The 17,750-nt window shown below is 39.0% G+C and overlaps 1 protein-coding gene across 1 annotated transcript; it reads right to left on the bottom strand.

Annotated features, from left to right (window-relative positions):
• Positions 1-191: 191 nt before the first annotated feature.
• Positions 192-4,374, bottom strand: LOC125315140 (probable disease resistance protein At4g27220). Its single transcript, XM_048279319.1, has 3 exons — positions 4,341-4,374; positions 1,405-4,302; positions 192-488 (listed from the first exon to the last, which is right to left on the bottom strand). Exons 2-3 carry the CDS (start codon positions 4,231-4,233, stop codon positions 192-194), a joined length of 3,126 nt encoding a protein of 1,041 aa, XP_048135276.1. The 5' UTR covers positions 4,234-4,302; positions 4,341-4,374.
• Positions 4,375-17,750: the final 13,376 nt, after the last annotated feature.

The raw sequence follows: 17,750 nt of genomic DNA, 5'->3' as shown, positions 1-17,750 counted from the left end.
CTGTCTCCTGGATATTTCAATCTTTTTGTTATATTTAATATTGACATAACGTTAATGACATACCTCTCGATTGAAGAGTGCAGTACAACGTGATTGGACATTGTCTTGACTTCGAGCGTCTCGTGAACCTGTCATCATTTTTTCGTTGGATGAAAAGAATGTCAACATTTGCATTGTCGGGATGGATCCATCTACAAAAATATCTTCATTGATGGAAAGAATAAATCAATCTTACACTTACCGTGAAAGAAGCACTTTAAACGTTTCAAATATCGTAAGGATAAATCAGCTAACATAGGAAATGCCGGAGTTTCTGATATTTCCACTTCGAATCCTTCTTCCTCCGTAAAGATTGCCTCCATCTTCTTGCAATTCCCTACACTTAGCTTTCTCGGTTTTGCAAGAGATTTAATCATAGATGGGGAAAACATGAACCCGATGTTGCCCAAGTGATAAACTTCTAATGTCTCTAAACTTGGAAAGGTAACCTGCGGAATTCGTTCATGAAATTAGTGATTTAGTTAAATCTCGAATTCATGAACTTCCAAGATGTAAATATAGATGAGTACCAAGAGGTGAGGGGAATTATTGAGTTGCAAAAAAGAAAAGAAGAAGAAGAAGAAAAAAACGAACAAACGGACAAAGAAAATCACCGTACTCGTGTGTTTCTAGTTTCCATTATCATTGAAAGCAAAGCCCTTTTCGTGGAAGCTCACAAGCATAAAAAGAAGATAAGTAGTACTTAGACATAATGGATTGTGGGGCCCACAATTTATTTTTCCATGACTCATCATGACGAAGAAAACTATCATGTTGCAGGAGTCTTGGGCCCCATCAATTTAAACAGGATATCAATTGCCAAAAGTCCGTACAAATATATCTATCCATGCTACACGCATTATGTGCTCTTACAATTATGGGGCTACGCAATGACTAAAGTGCTTATTCAAGCATGATACACAAAATAATGTGCATCAATTAGGTTAGCATATTATACATTTTGGGGATAATAACAAAGTTTAGTAACTAAATTCAATGGAATCCATTTAGAAAGATCAGAACTAATTAACTTTACCGAAGAAATTACGTTAATGCCAACAAATCCCCTTCAATTTTGCTTTACGAAACCCAATTAATGTAGATGTGCTTGTAGAATGTAATTTTAAAATAACTCGGAACCTATTGAAACCTAAATTTACATGAATTTCATTCAATTAGTTGGATGTCTCTTGAAGTAGGAGATACGGAAGATTTTGCTTTTATCTAAGGCATGAACAGACAAGGCAATTATGAAGAAAATATACAGAAAATAACAAATTGAAAGAATCATAACATGCATTACATCTAATTAGCAAAGGGAGGAAAAATTAATTAATAATTAATACTCTTTTAATAGAAAGTTACACGTTGTCCGTTGAAGAATGCAATTTGAGTGCCAATTTGGTAGTCCGATGTACTCCTCGAAGGAGACAACCCGGCGGTGATAAAATTCTCGATATTTGGCAACCCATCCAATTTCAATCCACGCAACTTAGGCAACTCAAGTTTACCACAATCATCATCGGCTTCTACAATCCCCCGCATTAATTTGCAATCGACAACTTCGATCTTTTCTAGATGTGGAAGTTGTCTCACTACTGAACGAGGAAAAAGAACCTCCATCTTGTCGCATCCCTTAACTTGTACAACTTTTAATGTACTGAAGGACCCGATGGAGATATTTTTGGTGCATATATTCTCCAAGTTGACGAGATTATAGAGAAGTAGCGTCTCCAACGCCTCAAAAGTAGGAAGGGAAGACCATTCGAGGATGTAACGGAAGGAAGGACCATCCTTCACCTGTAGATGCTTTAATTTTGGAAAACCTTCCGAGGATAATGCGGAAATACTTTTCTCAGTTCTGTCCAACATGTACAAAAACAAATCGTCAGCTTTGGCTAAGATACTTCGAATGCATTCTTTTCGAAGAACATCGCTTGTTCCATCCAAGACGAGCTCCAACATCCTCGATCCTTCGTAGTCTCTCCAGCACCGTGCATCACCTATTCGGATTTTGTACTCGGTTAGCTTCTCAACATCTAGATCCCTCGGGAGCGCACTTGGATTGCGAATGGATACATGCAGAGTGCGGAGATTCTTCATGTTGTTCAATTCAATAAGACCGGCATTAGTTGCTGGAGTTTGCTCCCCAGCACTCCATTGATCAAAGCTATCCTTCATATATAACTCCTCCAATTTGGTCAACCTTCCAAGGACACCCGGTTCAATTATCTGTAGTTTCAAACAATAATCCAAATCTAACAACCTCAGCTCCGTTAGTTGCCCTATTTCTTTCGGCAATTGCTGAATGTCCGAGTTCCGAAGGCTGAGAATTTGGAGGCCTTTTAGCTCGCCAAGAACGGACACATCCTCTAATGAACAAGAATCAACACACAAAGTGTGTAAGTTCTCCATGAATTGAAACGGCGAAGGCGAACGACCGAGACGTATTCCGGTAAGATCTAAGGCCATGAGATTCTTCATAGAGTTGAAATACGAATCCGAGATCTCAAGAGATCTTTTGTTTTCAAGCAGCAAAAAGATCTGCAATTCCGGACAGATTAATTCTTTGGGAAGCTCCTCCAAGTCGACGAAGGGAAAGCATATCGCCTCACAAATTTTGAGCCTCTCCTCCGACAACGTTGTTTCCCACTTATTTTTATCTTTCAAAATGAGAAGAGGGCGATTTGTTGAGGCAAATGAGGCAACAAACTCACGAACCAAGTCATGAATCTTAAAACCACCCGCGTCTTCTTCACCGTCTAATAAAAGGGAGGAGGCTTGCAGAGTATGGATCAGTGAGCCCAACCTAACTCTAGCTTCTTGCACGCTGCTAACTCCTCGAAATATCCCCAAACCGAAGCCGTACCTCGCCAAGTCCTCGAGATTTGGTTTATAGACACCATAAGCAACACAAAGTCGTAACAATGACTTGGCCTCCTCGCTTATACGACCAAAACTAAGTTGCAGCGTATTAGTTATCACTTTACCAGTATCTTCGCTCCAGATTTGTTTCAAAGCATAGTCACATTCAGAGTAACTAGTGTCTATAAAAAGCTTTGATATCGCGACAATTAGGAAAGGCAAACCTGCAGATATGCGGACTGCTTCCTCCACCAAGGGTTCCAACTCAACTGGTACTTTGCCTCCCACCATCTTCTCAAACAACCTCTTTGCCTCTGCGTTTTCCAGCTCACGAAGGCGGAAGGCGCTGTCACAGCGCATTTCCCTTCGCAAAACACGTTGATCTCTCGCCGTCAACAACAACTTGCATCCTCTAGCTTTGTTGTCAGGTCCGCAAGGAATGCCGACTTTGTCCAAGTCCAGCCTCTCCCAGAGGTTGTCCAGTATTATGAGCACCTTCTTTTTCTCCCTCTCCTCCTTTTCCAACCTCTTGTGCAGAAGTTCCGCTCGCGCCGTGGGATACTCTTCGTCCTTCATGTCAGTAAGGTCCAAAGCGCGCGCAATCTCTCCTTGAATCCTCTTGATGTCTATATTTTCCGACACGTCGGCCCTAGCCACCCAATCAAAAGAGTTCTCTCTCCTTATTCTTTTTTCGATATCCACCAAAAGGGTGGACTTGCCGACCCCGCCCATCCCGTAAATCCCAACCACACTGTTGCTGTTATTGGCAAGAGCGTCGATGATGTTCTGTATCATCAAAGCTCTGGATTCGAAGAGGCCATCCTCCCTAGGCTTAATCGACGTCGAGGCAGAAAAAACAGAGGTCGTCGCGGTGGGCGACTGGACTCTCCCCGGAGCAGGACCGATGTCGGCGATGTGGCTCAATTCCTTGAATTCACCGCCTTCTCTAGCGAGTTGCTGAACGACCTTGATCTTGGCCTCGGCCTTCGTGCTGAACTGATAGCGACATTTGGGGTCGGGAAGTCTCCCGTAGCAGCAACTCTTGGTCGCCTCATCGAAGGCGTCCAACAGGCCTTGCGCGTCCCTGGAGTTCCTCTTGGCATCATCCTCCCACCTCGTGAAGCTAGGGTACAAGGCCCGACAATTGTTTCTAGCCCTTTCGGTAAGACGGCCGACCCTCTCCACCTGTTCATCGAGCTTCCCGACCTCCTGCCGAAGATTGTCGGCGTAGCTCTTGGAGGACATGACGTATCCGAATCCACGCTTGATGGGATCAAACCCCATCTTCAAGACATCCCATACAATACCAATGGCAGCATCCATCGACATTTTTCTTTGATTTTTTGTCCGAGAAACAACGAGCGCAAAAACAGAGAGAGAGAGAGAGAGAGAGAGAGAGAGAGAGAGAGAGAGAGAGAGAGAGAGAGAGAGAGAGATGAGAAGGAGCAAAAGATAATGAAGAAGAAGAATAAGTAGCCGAGAAGCCGAAGAGGAAGAAGAACGGATGTGCGGAGGAGAAGAGCGAAACAGAGCAAGAGCGATGAGAGAATTGAGTGCAAATGAGGAGAAGAGCGAAACAGAGCAAGAACGGTGGGAGACAGATGAAGATGAAGATGAAGGAAGAAGGGGAGCGATGGAGACAAATCATATTTAAGAGAAAAAAGAAAGGCCTGTAATCTAACCTTAGTTTAAGCTCTTAACTATACATCAGTTAATTACTTTGTTTGCTGCATGGTAGAACACTGCTCCAACTCCAAACTGAACCACAAAAAAAAAAAATGAAAAGAAGTTATTTTTGATATTGAGTACTTTTTTCATCAGTTCAATATCAACAAAAGCCTATCAACTGAATCGAATAAAGGTTTAACCAAAATAAAAGCCAAAAACTAAGATGTTTAAAACATATTAATTGAGCATAAAAACACATTTTGGGCTGTTGCCATTGTCAAATCAATGAAGGTAGATGTGGTGTACTCCAATTCTCGGCAATTAAAAATTTAAAGGAAGATCATCGAATAGCTCAAACGGCAATATGTGAAACAAAGCTATTCCAGACACTTCAACCAGATGTGTCCACCTCAAATGATGCTCAGCAATATGTGAGCTGCGATGCATATTTTGGCGTAGAATGATGGAAAAACGATTTTCATTCATTGCATGCTCCCAAAAATAGATGATGACTCAAACTAGTTCTGTAGTAATTTTTTTTTTTTTTTTGCGAAAACTGTCGGTAGGCCTTTGAACTCTCTTTTTGCCAAGTGCATTCATACATTGTGAATTTCTTTTTATTCTTTCAAATCCGTTTTGTCAAACATGGGAACGGAGTTGATGATGACGTGGACCATATACATGGGATGAAGATCATCTACTGCGCCATCGGGAGGATAGGAGAAGGAGGAGGAATGGTTGTGCCGAGGAGAGGAGAGTGTGAAACAGAGCAAGAAAAAACATGGCTTCTAAAACAACGAGCGACAACACCAAGCTCGTTGATTGCAGTTCGGACTTGGCAGAGAATAAGGTAAATGTAATTTAGACCCCATCTTTTTGACAAGATATTATAGATCCTCGGCTTCATCGTGCACGATCTGATCCGAGTGCCTAAGAGCTTGATTCGTTTATTTCCCCCAAATATGTCCCTTGAAGAATGCAAAGAGAATTGTCTACCCGCATGCATATGTGAACATGCAATATATGAATATGAAAGACCATAATACAAGCACATAAAATAAGAGAAACACAACAAGACGTATAATCACGACACTAGACAGTATTTGCTAGTTTCAAGCGTCATAATCTGCAGCCTTAACTATCTTAACTTGTCAAAACTTGTGCTCTTAGACTATACTTAGGGTACATAATATAATCTCAAGTCTTAACCACAGGTATAAGGGATAATGCAAATAAAATGAATATTCATAAATAGACTGAAAATACGAGGCAAGCTTTCAAATTTGAAGACAATTAAGCCGAGTTAGATAGCCGCATTCATCACCTAAGTGAATTCTACTTAGAGGAATATCTATTTTATACCGTTGTGAATTTCTGCTTTCGGTTCAATGAAGCAATTCTCAGTGGAGCATCCTAGACAAATTGACGGAGCCACCACAGAAGGGTTGCGTCGTAACACAGCAACTCTTTTTTGCATTGAAATGTCGAATCATTCTTTACGTATTGGTCCAATGACCAAAGTTGAAAGAAGAAAAGTATAATTATCAAATCCACTTTGCTAAGCCATTCTCGAATAATATAAGGCTTTTGCCTTTTTAGCTTTTCTTATTTAGCATCTTTATTAAAGGTGGACTCGAATGAGAAATGGATGGGACACCTCACTATCTAATGTCTAGGTCAAGTTGAGCAAAAGAATACATGTGGACCCCACTTTTTATTTTTATTTTTGCTTACATGGTTCAATCGTGGGATTACGACTACACGATTAACTTAATCCTCATTCTTTTTAACAAGGTGTGATTGATCCTTTCAATTTTTTAATCCTCAATCATGACGGATCCTTTCACTTGACCGTGCATGATCTGTCTGAATGCCTAAAAGCTGCGATTTGATTATTTCCCTCAATATCTTTCTTGAAGAATACAAAGATAGTGGTCTGCCCGCATGGATATTTGCACAAGCAATGTATTAATATGAAAGACCACAAATATAAGCATGCAGAATGAGAGAACACACAATATGCATATTCACGGCACTTGGCAGTATTTGCTAGTTTCAAGAGTTATAATCTGTGGACTTAACTATATGTTATGCTGCATAGTGTGAACGCCATCTATCTTAACCCGTCAAAATTTGTGACCTTAGACTATGCATCGGGTACATAATAAAATCTCAAGTCTTTGCCGCAGGTATGAGGGATTAAAGCAGACAAAGCAAAAGCTCAAAAACAAACTAAATTATGAGGTAAGCTTTCCAGTTTGAAGACATGACACTAATGAATTAAGCTTGGTAAGATAGCCACATCACCTAGGTGAATCCTACTAAGAATAATTGACTAACATATTCACATCGCTTTTATAAATCATTTTTACGATTAAGTTCTTATAGTTGTGGTATTACTCTTTGTTAATAATATCCAAATGATATGTATGTAGAAAAATTAAAAACTTTTATATTGATTGGTGCCATGCCTGTCACAAGCTTACTCTAAGCTCTAGACCAAGATGACATTACAACTTCAAAAAATAGGATTACTCGAAAAAGATGAGCTATTTCAACTCAAACGATCGTGAAAATAAGAAGAATAGAAAAGATGAGCTTGACCTTGACCATAACCATGGCTTAGGAAAATCCATCAGACATGAGGGAAGGATGTTCTTTGTTGCCATCAAAGCTAAATTTTGAAGAAACAAAATGGTTTTTAATTGCATGAGCCTACTCTACATGAGCCCAAATGATCTCGCTCTGTGTATAGCGTGATTTCCACTTGAGACCCAAATGATACATGTCAAACCCAAATCCTAATCTATCTAATTAATTTAGTAGCACGGATTTTTAACATGTGGAAATAGAGTTTCCCGATGAAGGGAGTAGATAAACTTAGACTATCAAAATTGACAAGTACAAATTGCCAATATACTCAACAAATTACAAACATACAAGGTCAAGGTGCTGTCATGATCAATATGGCGACAAACACAAGAATCTTCTCCTCATCAAAGTTCAGGGTGCTGGTGCTGTAGTATTGCTCGAAAATTACACAATCCATGTCAAACATATTGTACAGAGTTAACTCTAGGAGGAAAAGTGTGATGAAGTGCTTTCGGTCAAGTTTCGCTTGACTTATCTAATGCATTAGTCTAATCATGGCTGATCGCCTACGTGCAAGGAAGATGGTGTGAGATGGACTAAAAGTTGTCTGAAACGATGCTATTTGTTCTTAGATAAACGGCATCCTTAGCTCTAACGTTCGACTAAAGAAAAGGGTTGACGGTATATAGCATTGAAAATCGCCGGCGGACAGGTTGTTTTTTTTTTTTTTGGGTCCCTAATCTATTGTTTTATTTCCACATTGTAGCAAAAATCTCTTGCGTGTGATGCTCCTTTTGCTTAAGCCAATTTACGAATAATCAACGCTTTCGTCTTTTCAGCTTTTTTACAAAGCATCATTATTAAAAGTGGACACGAGAGAGATACATGAGACACGCCACCATATAATGTCTGTTCAAATTATCACATCTCGAATAACTTTAATAAGGATGTGGCGGAAAACTAAAGTATAGGTTAAGATCTCTGAATGTTAAGGCGCTTTACCTTTCCCTTTTTTCTGCCTTTTGCTTTCTTAGTATTCACTTTTGTGCGTTTTTGGCAGGACCCTGCATTTTGATTCATTGCTTTGCCAGTAAGTTTTTCCTATTTGCCACATAGAGACTTCATTCATGTCGTAATTTATATATTGTTGGGTGTGCTTATTCTAATGCCATAATCAATTCTAGCTATATTCACTTTAACTTTCAAATTAACGTAGAATTCTAAATTGACAAAAAAAAGGGAGACAATTAAACTTCAAACGGCCACGTCTAATTGTTGATAATGTCCTCCCTAGTGACTTGGGCTAACTTAGACCCTTATATCTAATTAATGTTGGCCATTAATTGCTATTAAGTCTTGACTTTTCATGTATTATCTTTCAAATTTTCGCACATTTGTTGACAAAAAACCATTAAAATCGTCCCTTTAAGAGGAAGAAGGAAAAAACTCAGTTCTTAAGGAATGTTTGAAAATTTTTTTTTGCCAACCACAGTTGTAAGATTAGAATGCCAAATTACTCGTGCATCTGTACATTTATTATGGCTACTTGAAAAAGTTATGACTAATTTCGAATAGAAAAAAATGAATGACTAAACAAAAACATCCAAACTGAATAGCACGTTCTCATTCTTCAAACGCATTCTTCCACATTTAGGAGTTAGAGACCTTTTTCAAATAGGACCTCGGCATTTTGTGAACCGGAATGATATATGACCCGACTAAATTTCATTCAAGAATTTTGAGCCCTAGCATGCGTGCGAATCCTTAGCCCATTTCGACTCTGAAAGTTAGGTCGGAAAGCCCTGTTGAAGGCCGTCCTTTCTCTCTCACATAATAAGCATGGAATCACACCATGCTTGGGCATGATTCCTCACCACCTTGGATGAAGGACTCCACTGAATCCCGATACTCCATCAAATTGTTCGTGATACCTGGGACGTTTTGTTTGGCAATTGTAAGAAGCCACCGTTCAGCTTCGTGTTGAAGGGTTACACGTGGAGACTCCTCCATTTTGAGGAAGAGAAGGCTGACATTATGGTATATATCGGGAAAGATCTAGAGGAAACAAAAAAAGAAAAAAACAAAAAGAACAGAAGCAGATTGAGAAATTCCTTTAAATCATTGATTTGAAGTTTAACTAGTGTCCTTTGCATTTTTGGTAGATTGAACGCTAGTCTCTTACGGATGAGCTTTTCGCTCGTGGAAATCGAGAACTTCCTTCAACTCATGGCCATCACTGAATAGAGCCAAAACTCTAGATATAGCTTGATTCGTGACCCGGACTGGGTCTAGCCCGTGATCGAGATGGGCCATTCGTTGCTGGCATGCGCCCTGGTTTGCTATTGGGCCTAACTTGATCGATGTTTGGAACTTTCTTTACTCGCCATTCCTCCATATTAATTGTTACGACAGTTTTCTTCTCTTGGTATTTTTGATTAATTTTTGTCGGCAAAAGGACATCCGGAGTGCCAATATTTATGAACAGCACTCACTTTAGTGCAAATATTTTTTTTTTTTTGGATCACTTAAATATCAATTTATTTGAAAAACGGTTATTTCGGTACCAACTCCAATGAGTTTTGCCAAAAAGCATATATAGCATCTACGTGACTCGTCGGAGGATCTTAGTCAATAAAAAAAATTAAAAATCAATAAAAAATCCTCATAATATTTTAAAAAAGTAAAAATAAACTAAAAGACTAAAAATAAGCTAAAAAATAAAAAACCAAATATATATAAAGGGTCAGTAAGGCCTGGTCGTGGCTAGCCAAGCCCTCGTCATGGGTCCGTGAGGCACTAGCTAGCCATGGCCAGGCCTCACCGACCTCTGGTGACGCCTCGGCGGGGATCTTCGAGGCTCGGCAACCCCCTTGGGTACTGCAACCGCAACCTTTTTTCTTTGATTTTTTAGTTTATTTTTATGTGTAATTTTAATTTTTTTTAAAAAATTTAACTTATTTTTAAGTTTAAAACTCCACGTGGCGGATGCGTGGACTCCACAAGCTTAGTTTTTTAAAAAATACTGCCACGTAATTAATAAAAATGCCACTTGTACTGTTTGGCTGGAATTGGTACTTAAGTGATCGTTTTTTGCCTTAAGTGACACTTAAATGATCATTTTTTCTCCGATTTGGCACTTAAGTGATCGTTTTTTGTCTTAATTGACACTTAAATGATAATTTTTTCTCCGATTTGGCACTTAAGTGATCCAAAAATAATATTGGCACTAAAGCGAGCACCGTATATAAATATTGGCACTCTATATATCCTTTTGCCAATTTTTATCATATCACTATGTTGCTAGTCCATATTGCTATTTCTTTATATACTGAAATGCCTTTGTTGGGGAGTGAAATTGAATCATAGGGTGCCATAACTTTGGAACTACATGTCAATCTAGGTTAATCTTGTCGAATAAGACGCTGAAGCCATTCCGATGTTCGAGTGAGTTCATGCACGTAATAAGTAGCCTTTAGAATGTCTCACAATTTAACTGAATTGCATGCTTAATTTAAATTAAAGATTGCATATTTGTGTTCAATTGTACGTCATCATAATATCTCCAAAGCACTCCGTTAAATAACATTACACGAAAATATGATGTCCGATTATATGGGAAAACTATGAAGGAACTTCTTGGGATTAAGTTTCTATTACCAAACTTCTTGGGATTAAGTTTCTATTACTAAAAGTAATTAAAGCAAAAAGTCTTGACAATAGCTCATCGTGGTCAAACCGAAATGCAGAAAAAAAAGGAAGAAAACTAAGAATTTCCAAATTCTGGAACATGGACGCAAGATCAGTTTCCATAAGCAGTGTGCTGCGCATTGAATTTTAGTGACAGTTGCTTCATGTCACAAGTGTAAAGCCAGAAAATCCAAAGTATGGATTTGCACACTGACCAGTGCTATGGTGATATAGCATAGCTTATGATTCATCCAACAGTCAACATCAATTTATCTTGATCGCACGGTCGAGATGTTCTGTCATCCAACGGTTGACATCAAATTTCTTTTATTCGATAGCTGAGAAAGGACTAAGATCGAGACTGACTTAGCCAGAAAAAAAAAATTTGGACGGAGTGCACTGTGAAAAAGACTATAGTATGACGATGGACACATCACGTTGAGTCGCGTTTATGTTCATGAGACTTCTATATGGTCCGATCCTTATAGAAGTGACCCGGACGTGATGCTTATATAACAAGGTACGCAATGGCAATCAGTATCGCAAATCCGAAGATTAGGCACAAGCTTTGGATCAAGTCCTTGCTAATCTAAGGTCCAACTCCGTGACCTGGGGATCAGACTATTACGCCAATGGTTCATATGGCAACAGCGGATGCTTCAACCACGGAGCATGCGTCGTTGGGCTGGCGTAGTTGAATTGTGCTACTTGCATGGATTTCGCTTATATTTAAATTAAAGAGTAATGCCCATTTAGTATCGGAGGACAGCTTCAACTTTTTGACCGTAGCATTGGATATGAGCAATATGACCGGCGGTGAGAGCAAGTTCAAGTTTGAGAACGCAAGATGTTGTCGATTCTAAGATGAATAGCCACTGTCGGAGGCTCAGATGCCGCGTTGTTGAGAGAGAGAGAGCGCGGAAGAGTAGTGCCGCAGTGCCGCAAGTACAGAGTCATACTAATCCTGCGAAAGGGCTTAAGTACACTACAAGTGCCAAAACTTGTGTACGACGCTCATTTTAGTGTCAAAACTTTCAAAACGATTACTTAAGTGCCAAAATTTTTGAAAAACGATCACTTCAATGCTAAAACTTTCAAAACGATTACTTGAAGTGCCAACTTTTTTAAAAACGATCATTTAAGTGCCAATTTTTTTTTAAAAACGATCACTTTAGTGTCAACTCCACCGAGCCACGTCAGCTCAAATATTAATAAAAAAAGCACGTGTCGGATTTCCGGTAAGCCATGTCAGCTAAAATTGAAGTTGGCACCGAAGTGATCGTTTTTAAAAGAAGTTGGCACTTAAATGATCGTTTTTTAAAAAAGTTAGCACTTAAGTGATCGTTTTAAAAGTTTTGGCGTTAAAGTGAGCGCCGTACACAAGTTTTGGTACTTCTAGTGTTCTTTAGCCCCTGCGAAAGAGATGGCTATGAGAGAGGCATGAAAAACTTTTTCCCCCGGTTAATTTGAGAAAAGAAATTCCAACATTCAGTTAATTTGACAAAATAAATTCCGAATACTCTTCACATACGAAGAAACTAATGAACTTCAATTTGGGCCCTCACGCGAAAAGACTTAATAAGATCTTCAAGAGTTCAAAAAGAGACAACGAAAATATTCTGATGTAAGTTCACAGGAGCTTGCAAAACCATGGGTTGCGCCTTGAATTTCAGAGTTGGCATGTGGCTTAAGGGAAGTGTACTTGATGTTTACTACACTTTGCAGTTCCAAAGGTCGAGTTGAGCCACCCGAAACCTTGAAACAGAACCTAATTTGGGAGATTGTTTCCGAAATGGAAGTTGCAGAATAGACATTAGCGGTCAGCTTCTTCCGTCTCATGACTTAGGACTCGCATGTTGACTGCTAACGCTAGAATGAAGGATGGGATCGTACACATTCAGCACCATTCCATTGATTAGAACAAAACTTATGCTTTTATCCGTTTTGCCGAATCGGAAGTAGAATTCAGCCTAGCAATTCTCAAGTTCTGTTCTCACCAAAAGTGAGATAAAGTGATACTTCCTCTCCTGTTGCATCCAATAAGCTCAAACACACACACCTTCCGGCATCAGAGAAGTTCTCTTGTGAATGCGGCCCAATTGGCAGATAGCTTTCCGTAATGTTCGGTGCTGATGCGCTTCACCAGCCGTGATTTGGCTTGAAGTATGAGCCACGGTCATCTGGCTTTTCTTGATGTGCACCTTTGGGAATGAATTGGCAACTCTCTGCACAAGTAAAGGCTTCGCAATTTTGTAATCAGAAAGAAGAAAACAACCATGTTTTCTGAGGAAGACAGGACGAGCATCCTTTTCCAAAGGATATGAAGGATAGAAACAGAAACTATCGACACGATGCGCGATTAACCTAGAGCTAACATAGTCTAGCAACGCTATGTGATTTAATCCAGGAGTTTTCATCTTCATGAGGATCTTACCATATTGCTTTTCTTCAGATATATTCACCTCCCTCGAATTTGGAAGAAAGGATCCTTGGGTTTGAATTTGCTTGCCGGTACGAGAGCTCTGCATAAGCCTGGCTCTTTCACCCCTGCAGCAGACGCAAACAGAACATGAAGAAAGCTTTCCCTTGCTAGGCACATACTATTCTTGTTATGTGAAACTCATATCCACCGACATAGCAACACTGAATCAATACATCTGAGCTTTTCTAACGGTCTAGATTCCGAGGCATATATGCACACCAATGTCATCTTCACCATTGGCTTGACATATTCCAGATCCCCCAACATAAACATATGCACCCATGGGGGAGTTAGAGGCAGAAAAACTACGAGGATGAACTAGTTCTAACAGTCTCTCTTAGCATAACGATGTAGCGAGTTCCTGTATGGAATTAGAATCAAACACGAGAATAACACAGTCAAGGGGATAATTAGGCAGTAGATTAAGATTCACACCACCAAAATCTCCTGATGAGCAGTTTGAACTTTCGTCTCTACCCAAACTCTATGCTGATGAATGTGCAAAGGAACCGCCATGAACTTCGCAAATCTGATCACATTCCACTGCCTGACAAAGCCGAGGACACTTGATGAAGACAATTCATCCCCCATGACTTCAAGCTCAACTGAAACATCAAGGCTATGCCGGCATCTTCCACTTCCAGCGAGATAAATCCACAATTGCTGATGCTTGGTTTCTCGCATCGTCCATCAGTGGTGGATATTCTATCTTAGACATACTTCTATCGAACATGATGATTCCATGGAAAATGGAGTCCCCTTCAGATTTGACGACCAAAAATTGACCCTCACAAATAGAGCAATGCTCTGCAAATTCATTCCAACCCTTAGATAACCAAACCATCATCAACTGTTTCCAATTCCACAGGCCAAATAATTGTACCATTTGACACTCCAAGCATCCTTTTTGAGAGGTTCTCACCATATTTGTTCATTAACCTCTTTGGTATTCCCTGTGGAAAAATAAAACCCATAATTTTAGTAAGCCTATGAGACTTGATTTCAAATTCAAAATGAAGAACAACATGACAAGAATGGATGAACCGAAGAGGACATCCCGAAGCACATCCTTTTTGGTTCATTCAGATTTGGAACGTGGCATTAATGAGTGTGTGCATTTGGATTATTTTGAACTTCACAAACCCAATTGGAATATAAGTTCGCTTCACTGATTCATCGAGACTCTACAAAGGAGATATTATTTGGAATACTGAATTTATTTTGGACCAGCCAAAGTGACACTTCCGAAGTTAATCTTGATCAATGTAAATCAAGTCCTTACCAGCAGTAGTATATATGTTGACTCTGCACACAGCATCATCCTTATCAATGATTGTAAACACACAAGCATCCTTTGCATGCAGAAAAGTTTCCCTATCATAGCTCCTGAGCTATACCATTCATGATCTGTCTGAACACCTGCCAGTTGCAATTTGCTTGCTTTCCTGAATATATTGCCCGATGAATTGAACAGAAAAATGCCCATGTACATGGTTGAAAAACCACCATATGGTGAGAAAAGACCAAACATAAGCATATACTAATGCGAGAAGCAAGTCACACACGGCACGGGTTTAAGGCCGTAGTTGCCAGTTTCATGAGTTTTAAGAGACAGTAAACAATATAATCAAAGCCGTCAATCTTAACCTGCAATCCGAAGTGAAATGTCAAAATCTATGCTCCTAGAGTGCAATAGGGTAAACAGTCATAAGAGTGCAATAGGGTAAACAGTCATAAGAAGCCTTCCATGTCATCTTCCACACACACATGAATTTGAGCCACACAGACGACAAGCGCAGGGGAAAAGCAAAGACATAAAACTATTGGTTCGGTTTGAGAAAGTAAACTCATCTTTTCTTTTTTTCCGCGAAGATCTTATTTTATAACAAAATTCAACAGTCTCTCGTATTTAACATTTTAAATATTAGTCATTAGATCTCCAATGAAATTTCAGAATCATAACAAGCCACCCTCTTATCTTTCAGGTCTTTCCCTTTAGCTATGAAGGCAACAATATTTTTTGCAATTTGCTTGTTCATATCAACATAGTCTCCTTGTCAAATTTCTCCATATAAGAGGACTAGGATTCTGATCTTAAGACTTGACTTAGCATGTGCTTTTCCAACAATTAGAGACGTCTAACCACTAAAGAGGAGGTGATTGTTATCTTCTCGAACTTCCGATGACCAACTTATGTCGCAATGATTGTGCTTTCAATTTTTTCCCTGCTACACTTATTCCATTGTTAATATATATACCTGGTTCTAAACATAAACCCATGAACATTCTTAGGAAAATGACATGTCATGTGGTTTTCTACACAAGTGAAGTACACTTGGAAAAACACTAGAGTATAAGCAAAGATATGAACAACCTTGATATATTTGATTTTCAGACATGCTAGTTTGAGTTAATAACCTTGGGATCTTAGCGTCCGATGCTTAACATAAGTGCTAGGGACAATCCATTATGATGTTTTGTAGATGTCAAAATAATTAAAGGCTACTAATGTGTTCATTGGTTGAGTAGAATCGGGTAAAAGAAGCACAAGCCGTTATGCAGATAGTGTATTAACAAAATGTCCAAAGGTTATGAGTTACCTATCAATGGTGAACAAGGCATTGGGCATAGAGGTTTCTACCAGTTTGAGAAACCTAAATAGAAGGTGAACAAGCCTAGAACGGGAAGTTCGATAAAGCTTGGAAGGACTTTGGATAGGTGAACAATGAGATAGAGCCGCAATTGCCAATACACTTGGAGGAACCAAAAGATGGAGCCCAAGATACTGCATCGAAATTATGCATCCGAAGTTCCGGATATTGCATTTGAGAAGAGAAGTTTATATTGACTTTAGTTGGATGTTCAAATTGAAGGCAAGAGTATCGCATATCTATTTCTGAAGGAGTTGAATCATATTATTCAGATTAAGTGAAGTGTCACATATGTAGCTTCAACCACACTTTTGAATGAAGACTCATACGTGAGCATCAACAAGGCTTCTATCAACATCAAACGCAGTGTTATCTCCGTTCGGATACTAAAGACTTGTTTCGTTTATGAAAACTATTCAGACACAACAAAGGTATTCGGATACAAAAGACTGCTTCACTTTCTGAAGTCCTTTTCTGAAGATTGTTTAGAAATTGCGAAATATATTGATTCCAAATTCTAAAGACCCGTGTTTGACATATGTCCATTGTCGCTGAGGCATTTGTGAAAGTTTGTAATCTTTAATTGACATGATTATTCTATAATATGATTGATTGAATATCCTTGATTGGAAATTACCTTCCATGGGATAAGAAAACTTTCATACTTGAATAACTCCACTTATGGAAATCAAAGATTGAGTTGTATGGGCGAATGAATCCGAGGTGTTTAGTTTTTGTGCCAACGGCCACAAAATCTTTCTAGATACAGTCTCTTCTAATCAAGATTGAGGGTGTCCAATCAGCGATTGAAGAGCGATCCTTTGTGTCCAAAGGCAAGTTTGGGGGTGAAGGAGTATAAAATGATATCCATGGTGTCGCTACGGTGTAGGATTAGAATCTTAAATTTTAAGGTGCTAGAGTTATTCAGATTCATACTTGTTCTCGTGAGCTTTATACGACAATAAATGAAAGGCTTTGTAAGAGTAATTGAGAGAGGATAATGTGATCTATTAAAGAGAGTATTATCACTTGTTGTACACCTCCAGCCAATCGACTCACAGCATGGGAGAGTGGACGTAAGCTTAATTTAAGCCGAACCACTTTAATCGTCGTGTGCAATATTCTCTACCTCTAAACTCTTATCGTTGTGTTTGATAGAATATTGCATATAGATGTTCATATTCAGAATCTGCATACCCAGAAATTTCATACTCATGTTCGGAATCATTAACTGCACATATTTAGATTCTAATTCTATGTACATTTCGATTTGATTTTTTTAATTCCGCATATTTTAGTCAAAATTATTTAAAATCACATATTCACCCCCGTCTAGGTGATATTGCTAGATACAACAATTGGTATCAGAGCAGGTTACTCATCATTTTGAAGTGTTTTTACTTCTGAGTTAACGATCTATCATGTCTAGCAATAATTCTTCAAGATCAGGTGATGCACAGTTCAACAACGAACCTCCCTATTTCGATGGAAAGGATTATAATGTTTGGTGCAATAATATGAAGTGGTTCTTCAAGGCTGTAGACAATCTAATGTGGGATGTTGTAACTAACGGAGTAAATTACACTATAACACCAGCCACTACTACAGGAAACTGTTGACACCTAAATTTTGATTTTTAGAAAATCATTCATAAAAATGAGAGTTATTCATAATTCTCACAAAAAATAAATTTTCATGCATTGCATATTTAATTTTCGTCATGAGTCAATTGAGCATGATTCCAATGGACGACCGAGTTAAAATCG

This window comes from Rhodamnia argentea, chromosome 5 (assembly GCF_020921035.1).
Source record: "Rhodamnia argentea isolate NSW1041297 chromosome 5, ASM2092103v1, whole genome shotgun sequence".
NCBI classification, from domain to species: domain Eukaryota; kingdom Viridiplantae; phylum Streptophyta; class Magnoliopsida; order Myrtales; family Myrtaceae; genus Rhodamnia; species Rhodamnia argentea.
The sequence above is the reverse complement of the archived record's forward strand: the minus strand, read 5'-3'. Positions and strand labels throughout refer to the sequence as shown.

Coding starts and splice junctions, on each gene's coding strand:
- LOC125315140 (XM_048279319.1), bottom strand. CDS start 4,233: ATGTCGATGGATGCTGCCATTGGTATTGTATGGGATGTCTTGAAGATG. Junction 489..1,404: donor CATTCTTCAACGGACAACGT/GTAACTTTCTAT, acceptor CGAATTCCGCAG/GTTACCTTTCCAAGTTTAGA.